Source organism: Hemiscyllium ocellatum, chromosome 13 (assembly GCF_020745735.1).
Source record: "Hemiscyllium ocellatum isolate sHemOce1 chromosome 13, sHemOce1.pat.X.cur, whole genome shotgun sequence".
NCBI lineage: Eukaryota > Metazoa > Chordata > Chondrichthyes > Orectolobiformes > Hemiscylliidae > Hemiscyllium > Hemiscyllium ocellatum.
The window spans coordinates 77,439,333-77,451,676 of NC_083413.1; the positions used below are offsets into that span (position 1 = coordinate 77,439,333).

The window sequence follows — 12,344 nt, forward strand, 5'->3', positions numbered from 1 at the left end:
AAGATGACCAAAGGTTTTGACAGATGGAATATAATCTGGGGAGATGTCAGGTTGTGTGCTTTCACAGGGATATTAGAGCTGAGTATTATTTACATGGAGAAAGACTGCAGAAAGCTACAGCACAGAGTGATTTGGGAGTCCTCTTACATAAAAAGCTAGCGAGTAGGTATAGGGGAAGGCAAATGGAATGTTGGTCTTTACATCAAAGGGAATGGAATATAAAAGTAGGGAGGTTCTGCTAAATCTATATACAAGGCATTAGTTAGAGCACATCTAGAATCCATTGACCAGCTTTGGGCTCCTTATCTAAGGAAAGATCTAACTGGCATTGGAGGCAGTCCAGAGAAGCTTCACTCGGCTGATCCCTAGCTTGTTGGGACCGTCTTATAAGGAGAGGTTAAGAATGTTGGGCCTGTACTCAATGGAGTTTAGAAGAATGAGAGACAACATTATTGAAACATCCAAGATTATTGGGTGACTTGCCAGAGTAAAAGTAGGGGGGAAGGTTATTTCTGCTTATTGGAGAGTCTGACACCGGGAGCATCATCTGAGGGTAAGGGGTCACCCATTTAAGATAAAAATGAGGGGGAATTTGTCCTTTGAGGCTAATGAATCAATGGGATTCTTTATTCCAGAGGAGGGAAGATGCTAAGTAATTAATTGTGTTCAGGGATGAGATAGACATAGTTTTAAACAATAGAGGAATCTGCAGTAATGGGGAAAAGGCTAAAACTGGAGTTGAGGATTGTCAAATCAGCTATTGAATGGTGGAACAGGGTCAATGAGCTGAATGGCTTAGTCCTGCTCCAACATCTTATGGTCTTATGTTTATGCTTGGATGTATAACTGCAAATAAATATCCAAATGTGTAAAGGTTGTCTTCTGTACAATCCCTCACTGACTGGGTTTGTGAATGAACAGTGCACTGCCTCCCCTCGTAATGGAGCCTGAATTAAGTACTCACCTCTGGGGAGTGTGATTAGAATCTAAGTCTTCGGGGGGACCATAGTAATGTCACTGGACTCGTCATCCCAGCATTATGCTCTGGAGACACAAGTTTGAATCCCTTCAGGGTAGCTGGAGGATTTTAAATTCAATTACTGCACTTCTCATTCTGAATTTATGATTCGCTGTGATGATGGCCATGAAACAAACATTGATCATCACAAAACCCCATCTGGCTTACTAATGTCCTTTTAGCGGAGGACTCTTCTAACCTGGTCTGACCTACACGTGAGTCTTCACTGCTCTATGAAATGGGCAACGAATGCACCCATCAAAGAATTTTAAAGCTTCTAGCTTGGAGACTACGCAGTAAAATCTCTTGGTCGGCTCTCCAAGGTGGCAGTGGAGTCAGATTCCTGAGCTGGAGCCCCCACCGCCCCCCTCCATCCATCTCTTTTCTTGTTCCCCTCTGTCTTTTTGCATTTAAAAAAATTTTTCTTTTGCCCTCCCTTCCTCGTGCGGCATCAGCAACGTCCGCGGTGTGAGGCAGCCCAGGCTCTCAGCCTCAGCGTGGACTCTATTCCTGGCCATGAGGTGAAGTCTGGCATGGTCTGGGTTAGTAGGACTGTCATTCTGAACTCTTATTTCTCTGTTTGTCTAACTTATTGAAGGACTTTTTATTTATTTTATTTTTCTGTTCCTTTTCCCTTAAGAATTTGTATTCGAGAATATGTACCTAGGTAACTAAGACGGCGGCTTACATACTTTTTGCTGTATTTCCATGAGTACATGTGACAATAAATTCCTCTTTGTTCCTGTCATCACAGATGGTCTGAGGCAGTTGCTATAGGCTATATCAGTCTTGTCAGCCAATGTGTAGAGGTGTGTACTACCTGCCCCCCCACCAATCTACCTTCCCACCTAGCAGTGCCTCCATCTGCATTGTCATATCAATCAGGCCCAATGGGTGTTGCGACTTGATAGGTTCAGGTTATTGCATTCCGTTATGTTTTAGTATTTACATTTTCTGTCCTGTTTATCACACAGAAAGATGTTTGTAGAGCTGAGATGTTGAATTGAAATAGCCCGAACTCCTTCTGATTGACATTCAATAGATTTGCTAAGGAGCAAATTCTCTCCTTCTCCTGTCAATAAGGTGGATGGAGTGAGGACCACAGACCTGGCATAATTTTCCTCGACATGCACACCAGCCACAACTTTCAGGCAGCGCTGCATGACGATACTTTCATGACATGGAAACATCAAAAATAGGGGGTAAGAGTAGGCCATTCGGCCCTTCAAGCCTGCTGCACCATTTAGTATGATAAGGCTGATCATCCAACTCAAATTCCTGTTCCCGATTTCTACAAATGCTCCTTGACCTTGTTTAGCCTTTGGGGTTATATCCGATTCCTTCGTGAAGATGTTCAATGTTTTTGGCCTCAACCATTTTCCGTGGTAGAGAATTCCACAGGCTCCCACTCTTTGGGTGAAGACATTTCTCTTCAATCTTTAATCGCCTATGCTGTATCCTTACACTATGACCTGACTTCTGGACTCCTTGGTCATTAGGAACATCCTTCCTGTGGTTACCCTGTCTAATGTTAGAATTTTGTATATCTTTTATGAGAACCCCACCCCAGAATCATCTAAACTGTAGTGAACTTAGCATAACTAATCCAGTCTCTCTTCAAGCATCAGTCCTGCCATCCTAGGAATCAATCTGGTATACCTATAGGCAATGTGAGAAAATAGAAAGTGTATTTAAAACAGGTCATGGGGAGGGTGGTGAACTGTCAACAGGGGAGCTTGGGTTCCCCTCTCACTTGTGCTTTCTACTTGAGTCACTGTCTGACAATCGGGAGTGAGGGAGCGGCTGACTTTTGTCCCTTGCCAATCCACATTCACAACTCCGATTGCGCTGGATGAGATGGACAAGGTCCAGGATTGAACCTGTGATCTTCAGCAAAGTGTCTATATCCAGGCAATGCTGGGGAAACTCAGCAAGTCTGGCATTATCTATGAAGAGAGAATGTTTCCATTCTAGTATCATTTTCAGAACTTGAAGTTTTGCCAGACTCGAACCATTAACTGTGTTTCCATCTGTGCAGATGCTGCCAGACCTGCTGTGTGTTTCATTTCCCAGCAACTGCAGTATTTTGCTTTTAGGTCAAGTATCTTTTTCTCAGTGCACTAGGGTAGCCCAATTGTTGCTGATAAAAATTCAACATTCTGAACATTAAGTAGCCCATAGCTCAGTAACAGAAATTAGTGTTTGCATGAAGCATACAAATTAGGTTTGTCTATTCTACTGTATTTTCTATGGGGAGTTAGTCCAAGTGCCATGATTATTTTAGCACCTAGCTTGAAGAGATGGTTAAAGATAGCTCCTCATTAGTGTTAAATATGCCTGTTGGAAGAGCTAACAAAACAGCCATTGGAGAAATTACCATAGGCAACTGGTGCTTTGGTAGCTTTGTTGGGGTTGCTTGAGGAGAGGGGAGAAGCTGATTGGGTGAAGAGCGATAGTCTTTTGTAATTAAGGAGCCTCAGATGGAGTGCTGAAATATGCATTTTAGAAATTTCCATACCAATCAAAAACTAAATAATGTGGTTCCCAAACCAGTTGGATTGGAGCCAAGTGTGAGCTGTTTGTTTTCAATTCTTGATGCTGATGAGTCGGATTGCATTGTGTAATAGGCCCTACCCATTGCTGATGAAGGGCTCTTGCCTGAAACCTCGATTCTCCTGCTCCTCAGATACTGCCTGCTCTGCTGTGCTTTTCCAGCAGCACACTCTCGACTCAAATCTCCAGCAACAGCAGTCCTCACTTCCTCCTATTAAGCAAGTGCATGGCAAGTAGAAACATAGGAGTAACTAACTGACAAGAGACCAAAGTGCATCTAACTCAACTTTTTGCGATTGTCATAATATGCAGTATTAATGCAGTTGTTGATGAATTATGGCAGTCACGCACACATCAATTCATCTACTAGACATGTGAAGAAGGCACCAATGGTGCAGACCGTGTTCCAAAGTTACCTTGCTACTGTTACTGGTGTGTGAATTTGCTTCTGATAGGGTTAAGTGTATTGCGATAATGTTCATGTTATCACCCCAAATATAAGAAACTGGTCCCACGTGTTGTCATAGAGAAGAATCCAAAAGATACTTATTGCAACTAGCTAATAAATACAGTCATTACATTGCTGAGGTAAACAAAGTATCTGGGCTAGTATGTAGCTAATAGTTTACAACAGAACAGCATGCTTCTGATGTCATAACTCGATGTCATGCTTCAAGTGATCTGAGCTAAAATGGAGTATGAGATTATTGGACCTTCTGGTAACATTGTGATGATTTCATAAACATGTCTTTAAATTTATATTGATCATGAAACATAATGAAATACTTACCGTGTCATTTCACAAATTATTCAGATACTTGCTCAAGGCTATCTCGTTTGTCTCACTCACCCACTCTTTCCTCATTTCTTAAATACCTCACAAATATTCCATCTTATCAAATTCCCTTTGAATTTTTTTTTACTGAATCTGCTTCCGACATCTTTTGAAGCAGTATATTTTGAACCATTCCTTGTCTCTTTGCAAAAAAAAGTCTCCTGACTCTCCCTCACTGTTGGTTTTTGCCAATGATCTTAAACCCTGCCCTCTGCTCCTTCCAGTGGAAGCAACTTCTCCCTATCATTGTTTTCAGAGCTCCTTATCATTTTGAACACCTTTTAACAAAGCTTCCCTTGGGGTTCCTGGGAAACAGAAAACTTATAGGTATTCCTTCACTTCCAGTAGGCTATTAGAAGATTACATTTTGGGAAAATTTGAAAATACTTTGACCAGGTTTTTAATTGGTTCAGCCTTTTCACTATGACAATATTGTGACTTTAAGAGGTATAGGTTGTCCTGTTATTTTTTGAAGAGAGGTTTTAAGATAGAGGTACCATGCTGTCTATTTGATTCTAAGAGAGTAAACGGTTTGTTAGGCCTTGTTTTTTTTTAAATGTTGGAACAATAGATGCAGCCTGAATGGGTGGGGTCAAGTACCAGCAGAACCAGAATTTTTAGTTTGAGTTTTTCAATAGCAGTTGTTGCCGGAGGTCTTGAAGCTGAGTTTGGAAGATGCTGTAGGCCTCTTCCCTCCTGCACTCTGAGTTTTCCCTATGTTTTTCTTCCTGGACTATAGAATTGCATGTGAGACAATCTACGTTTTACTGAATTTGCCATTAGCAAGGGTATGTTTATGGGATGTTGCTGTTTTGGAACGGTTACCTGTTTGGTAGCTAAATAATCTGTCATTCTTTAAGTTTTCCAATAGAGTTGTTATTTTAATTTCTTATGCCGTTTTTTAACTTAAGTGAATTAATATCGTGTGTTTTGCTTCAAGGCTGGTAGTTTAACCAATGGAATGCAATGCTTTATACTTACGTTTTAAATAAGAAAAAGTTAGAGTCTAGGCTAACTTCTTAATGTTTTAGAGGGTTTAGTCTGGTCCAGAACACTATCAAACTTCATTCTCACATTTGGATGTATGTTATGTTTCAGGAGAGCACCTGCGGATCTGCCCACAGGGTTACACCTGCTGTACGAGCGAAATGGAGGACAACTTGGCCAAAAGGAGCCTCAGTGAATTCGAGGCAATGGTGAGGAATGCCAGCAATACAGTGCAGATGATGCTCACGACGCAACACAACAGCTTCGACAGTAAGTTCTATATGTCCTGCAGGTTGTCCCATGATCTAGGGCAAAGCCAAATGGGAGCAGAGTCATTGGGGGAGGGAAAGGGAGGTGTGAAGCAGCATGCAGGGAGGAAGGAGCTGCTCAGATTCAACCCAGAATACTTGGATGAGACCATAAGGCCATGAGATGTAGGGACAGATGGAGGCCATTCAACCCATTTAGTCTGCTCCATCATTCAATGGCTGATAATTCTCAAATTCACTTTTCCTCATAATCCTTGATTTCCTTACTGATTAAAATGTTTCTTTCAACCTTGCATATACATGATGACCCAACTTCAACCATAAAGAATTCCACAGGTTCACCATCCTCTGAGAGAAAAGATTCCTCCTCATTTCTGTGTTAAGTGTGTGGCTCCTTATTCTGGGAGTATACCCTCTGGTCCTAAACTCTCTCACAAGAAGAAGCAACCTTTCCCCATCTCCCCTTTTCAAGTCATCTTAAGAACTCTGTTTTAATGAGGTCACCTCTCATTTTTCTATATTCCAACATAGGACCAATCTAATCTATCCGTCCACATAAGACACTCCCTTCATCCCTGGTATCAGCCTTGTAACATTTATTTTCAGACTGCCTCCAATGCCCATGTATCTGGGCTTAAGAGCAAGAAGACTACCACTGAGCTGAAGTCACATGTAAAATATTGGATAAGTTGGAATGAGTTGTGCACAAGAGGTTTGAATTATTCATTTCTTGAGCACTGGTTACTGAGAAGGGTTTCCGTACAGGAATCTAATCAAACAACTTAAGTGATTTACGTATAGAATAACAGATACCTGGAGGGAATGACTTACTGGAACCCAATCAAGCAGTTCAAGTGATTTGTATAATTTTTAATGTTCTGTTTGGGGATTCTTTTTAGTTCTTTTTGAGTGCACATGAACTAACTTGCTGTATGTTCCTGCTTTCATGTTTTGTTTTAAAAAAAATGCTTTGAAATACTTCTGGACATTTGGTTGTTAAGATTTGCCTGTCATACTTGCACCTGCACAGAGCAGAAGCTTTCTGTTATCAGCCAGTAATGGGTGGATTGCACAACTCTGCCATTTCAATGAGTTTGCTCAGTGGTACTTGGACGTTGAGTAGCCAGGATTGACTCAGCCGAATGATGTGCTTTCATCACAGCAAGAAACCAAATCATTCATAGTTATTGGCTCACGCTGTTTCAAAGTTGGCATCCAGTGTGCAAACACGACAACGAAGGTACAATACCATGAGTGAATGTGGAAGGATGGCACACTGAGGATTTGCTGTTCCAATATTTGGAGACTTTTGTTTCACATCGGAAATCGGTGTTCGTTCTTGGGTGTAAGGTCCATTCCAAAGCCATGAGCCAGGGTATATCAAGCCAACTCCTTTCCTCCGTTGTCAATAAGAAGCTCAAGTGAAGTTTCAATCTCAACTCAGTTCATGAGAAATGGGTGACATTAATTGGACCAAAGGGTCTGTTTCCATGCTATGTGATGCTGTTATTTCCTAGGAATGCTTTTCCAGTTGGTAAAAGGTTTGAGTAGGCGGACTGCTCTGTCTATTATATGAGCTATTTCTGATGCAGCATATGCAAGATATTGTAAATGTCTCGCTGGAGAAAGGAAATGAAATTGAGATTGTTAAAACTGTTGGAGCGTTTAATGTTTCTCCCCATCCCCCCTGCTTTTCTTTTGAGATATTGATTTGCAATAATGTTCCACCAATCTTTAGAATGGGAACTCTTAGTGATGTTTTCTCCCTGAGCCATGCTCCCCCACACTGATTAGCGTTTATAGCACTTCCCTTTTCCCCCATCACTGCTCTATATTGTGAGGAAGACGAGCTAAATCCAGACCATTCGAGGCAGAAATTTGGGTTCACCTTGCTCCATTTTATTCAGTGTCAGGATGAAACACAATGTATGGACAAGGCAATCCAATAACTTTGGCTTCTGAACCTCTTCAAGGCTAATGTTGTGGAAAGTGAAAGCAAACAACTGAAAACTGAACTAATTCACACAAAATCCTGCAGGTGAGTGTGATCATTTGGGGAGGTCTCTCTCAGAGCTATCAAAGCATCAATCCTTGGTAGGTCAATGAGTTCCTGTCTGTAAATCAATCCAACTAGTTGGCAGCTCAGATCGATGTGGAATTTAATGCTTTGACCAAATTCACATTAAATCATCTGTGTTCATATTATGGACAGCTTTTGAGTGTTTAATATTCTTAAGGAAGAAAGAGCCACTCTACACACTCTAGCTTCTGTTAGCATTCTGTTCCTGTGGACAACACACTGACCTGGAGGCCAAATACATGTGGGCTGATGTTGAACCTTACTCCTCCTCCTCAGAAAGCTAACACCTTAATCCATTTGGAGATGAGGCAGGGAGCCTGGGGAATGGAGGGGGAGGTGAAGTCTCGCAAATTATTGACAATTTGCTGTTTTTTGACCCTGTCCAGTTCATGGGTGAACCTTCTGTATTGCCACAGATGCTGTTGAGGTCCATAAGGTGTTACAAAACATTTCACAGTTAACAAATTACTTTCAAAATAGTTATTGTTCTAAATAGTATAAAGTGGGAGCTAATTTTCGCATAGCAATGCCTCACGGAGAGTAAATGAAATAAATGGCTAGATGCTCTACACTCTTTTTTTTTCCCCCCGCCACTCTCTCACTCACTCTTTCTTTCTCTCTCTGTCTTCCCCCCCACCCCCACCGTCTGTCTGTTTCTCTCTCTCGCGCTCTCGCTCACTCTCTCACTCACACACATGCTATCTCTCTCTCATGCACGCGCACACATGCCCACACAACACACAAACACACTCTCTCTCACTCTCACTCTCACTCTCACTCTCACACACTTCAAAAGGTGTTTAGTCTGGTGCTTGACTGTAATTCTGACTCACTTCTGCTGTTGTCAGAAAATGTGGTGCTGGAAAAGCACAGCAGGTCAGGGAGGATAAGCCTTTCATCAGGAATGTTTATGCCTGAAACGTCGATTCTCCTCCTTGGATGCTGCCTGACTGGCTGTGCTTTTCCAGCACCACACATTTTGACTCTGATCTCCAACATCTGCATTCATAGAGTCATGGAGATGTACAGCATAGAAACAGACCTTTCGGTCCAACTTGTCCATGCTGACCAGATATCCTAACCCAAATCTAGTCCCACCTGCCAGCACCCTGACCCATATCCCTCCAAACCCTTCCTATTCATATACTCATCCAGATGCCTTTTAAATGATGCAATTGTACCAGCCTCCACCACTTCCTCTGGCAGCTCATTCCATACACGTACCACCCTCTGCTTGAAAACGTTGCCCCTTAGGTCTCTTATATATCTTGCCCCTCTTGCCCTAAACCTCTGCCATTGAGATCTGGACTCCCCTAGACTTTGTCTATTTATCGTATCCATGCCCCTCATGATTTTATAAATATCTGTAAGGTCACCTCTCAGTCTTGAACGCTCCAGGGAAAACAGCCCTAACCTATTCAACCTCTCCTTATAGCTCAAATCCTCCAACCCTGGCAACATCTTTGTAAATCTTTTCTGAACCCTTTCAAGTTTCACAATATCCTTCTGATAGGCAGGAGACCACAATTGCACGTAATATTCCAAAAGTGGCCTAACCAATGCCCTGTATACAGCCGCAACATGATCTCCCAACTCCTGTACTCCATACTCTGACCAATAAAGGAAAGCATACCAAACGCTGCCTTCACACTCAATCTTCTACTGTTGTCTCTGGACAAACCTGGATCAGGAGTGTGCAGAGCCTGAACATTGTGAGGAAAGTTAGCATCTGTTGATCTATTTGCAGTTTTCACTGTGACCTTTAATTGTGTTCTGTGGATATATTTACTAGCACAGACTCTTCCAACAAAGAACAAAACTGCACAGGAACAAGCCCTTTGACCCTCCAAGCCTGTGCCAACACATTTCCATTCTTTGCACATGACTGCTGCTATCATTGTTAAACATAATATACATCAGCAATTAAGAGAAGGGTGTAGCAATGTCACTAGGTGAGTAATCCAGGAGCCCAGACTGATATTTATGGGAGCGTGGGTTCAAATGTCATCATGCTTGATGGTGACATTTGAATTCAATAAGAAAAATCAAACCTGCAATTAAAAATCTAGTCTAACGATGACTGCTCTCAATTGTTGTAAATACCCATCTGTTCATGAACGCTTTTCAGGAGGGAAATCTGCCGACCCAACCTGGTCTGGCCTAGATGTGATTTCAGACCCATATCGATCTGCTTGACTCTCAACTACTCTCTATAATAGTGTAGTAAGTCACTAAGGTGGGTAATACATGCTGGTCCAGATGTTCACAATCTATGAATACACAAAACTACTCACATTATATTAGCCCTAACAAGAATGCATTTGGCTCTTCTCTAAATAATGCTGTACATCTCCATGACTCTATGAATGCAGCACAGTGGCTCAGTGGTTAGCATTGCTGCCTCACAGCACCAGGGTCCCAGGTTCGATTCCAGCCTTGGGTGGCTAATTGTGTGGAGTTTGCAGATTCTCTCCGTGTCTGCGTGGGTTTCCTCTGGGTGCTCTGGTTTCCTCCCACAGTCCAAAGGTATGCAGGTCAGGTGAATTGGCCACGCTAAATTGCCCATAGTGTTAGCTGCATTAGTTAGAGGGAAATGGGTCTGGGTGAGTTACTCTTTGGAGGGTCGTTGTGGACTTGTTGGGCTGAAGGGCCTGTTTCCACGCTGTCGGGAATCTAATGTAATCTAAATCCTTTTGAATATTCACTTGACAAGACAGGTGACCCTTGTGTTAAGATTGCCTGCGAAAGATGATGATGTGACTGTCCTTTACTATCTAGTGAATGTTAACTGATATTAATGCATGGCTTATCATTAACATCTTTCATCTGACTGTTTCTACCCTTTTCCTGATGCACCCATCTAAACTTTGAAGGGGTGTAGTCTGTGTGAAAAATCATTTTGTGACCTTTTGTTAATTTATTGGTGATTGCTGAGGCATGCTGACAGGAGTCAAGAGCGGCATTTGATTGTTTGGGACATCATTGCAATGAAAAGAAATTGAAGACATGCTTTTTCATTACCAAGTCTAAGAAAAGTCTGTCCTTTTCATTAGTGTTAGCTCGTTCTTCAAGCTTGTGTGATGGGCTGTTCTGAGTTTACTCTTCAGTCTCGACTGAAGACAACGAGTCATGTTTCAGCAAGTTGAGCTCTATAATAGCTGCAGTTATATCAGAGCTGATTTGGTTACCTGTCATCAAGTGGGACTGCAAATATATATTACAATGTCGCAGTCACCTTTATTTACCTGCTCAGTCAATTCCAGCAGGGACACATTGCTGACCCCGTCTTACAAACAGGTTGATCTGCAAAACTGCAGACACCACAACAACATCTGAAAGCTGGGGTTCATGAAGCATGCAATCACAGAATGGTGCTCTGCCCAGGAATGCCATCACATTCGTCATAGTTGTACCAAACCCCTTGGAAGGGTTTTCATTATCCTTATTTCCCTACTTGTGCCCCGTCTTGCAAACATTTCCATTTGGAGCATTTTTTCCATTTCCTTTTGAAAGGTGTTATTGACCTATCTTCCACCTGGACTCTAGGTTATAAAAATAAATCTGCATAGCTTCATTTTCACCTGTATCCTCTGATTAGTGATCCTCACACCGATACTAATAGTTTCTCACTATCTAGTATTTATAACTTGAAAGGCTTCTATTAAACCCAGCTTCTTCAGATCCTCTATATAACCATTCCCTTATCTTTAGCACGATTTTATACCTACTTTTAGGCCTTGACCTCTTACTAAACTGTGGTGACAGTACTGTTGCTGAAGAGACCTATCCAGTGATTTTGAAAGGTTTAACATAACTTCCTCACTTTGTGCCATTTGTGTCTCTTAGTATAGCCTAGATTCCCACTTTTTTTTTGTACGGTGGCACAGCACTGGGGACCTGGGTTCAATCCCACCTTCAGGTGATTGTGTGTAGAGTTTGCACATTCTCCCCCCTGTCTGCATAGATTTCTTCCCACAGTCCAAAGGTGTGCAGGTTAGGTGGAATAGCCATGCTAAATTGGTGCATTGGGATGTGCAGGCTAAGTGGATTAGCCATAGAGAATGCAGGTTTGCAGGGATAGGGTGAGTTTGGGTGAGATACTCTTCAGCGGGTGGGTGTGGACTCGATGGGGAAAATGACTTGCTTTCACACTGTGGGGTTTCTGTGATTCCAACCTGCTACCTCAATATGCCCTGTCAATTTAAAACACTGCCATGTATGACCGGAAGGATAAAGTTTCTGCATCAAATTGAGAGGGGACATCTTCAGGTTTTGCATCTACCGCACGTAGGCATAGAAGATGTAGATGCAATTTGGTATGCAGGTAATAAAGGATTGAGTGCCTATTTGCAGCAAGACCTGAGCAAAGTGATAAATTACATTCATGCCACATTGGGCAATGATCCTCTCCAGTGATACTGAATTTAAAGCAATCTTTCCTTGATATTCAGAGTTATTACTGTCATCAAATGCTTCACCATCAGATTCCTTGAGGATTGAAATGGTGGCCAGAAACTCAATTGTTCAAACGCTACAAATGCCTATGGCTACTAGAACCTGCCAGTGAATGGACACTGTGTGGCGAAAGCCTCAATGCCGCCT

General features: G+C 42.1%; 1 protein-coding gene across 1 annotated transcript in view; it reads left to right on the forward strand.

The window, feature by feature from the left end:
• Positions 1–12,344, forward strand: part of LOC132821952 (glypican-1-like) — a 195,692-nt gene that overhangs the window by 76,505 nt on the left and 106,843 nt on the right. The window contains exon 2 of the mRNA XM_060834973.1: positions 5,505–5,663. Within this exon, the coding sequence (XP_060690956.1) occupies positions 5,505–5,663 (159 nt within the window). The remainder of the gene's footprint in view (positions 1–5,504; positions 5,664–12,344) is intronic.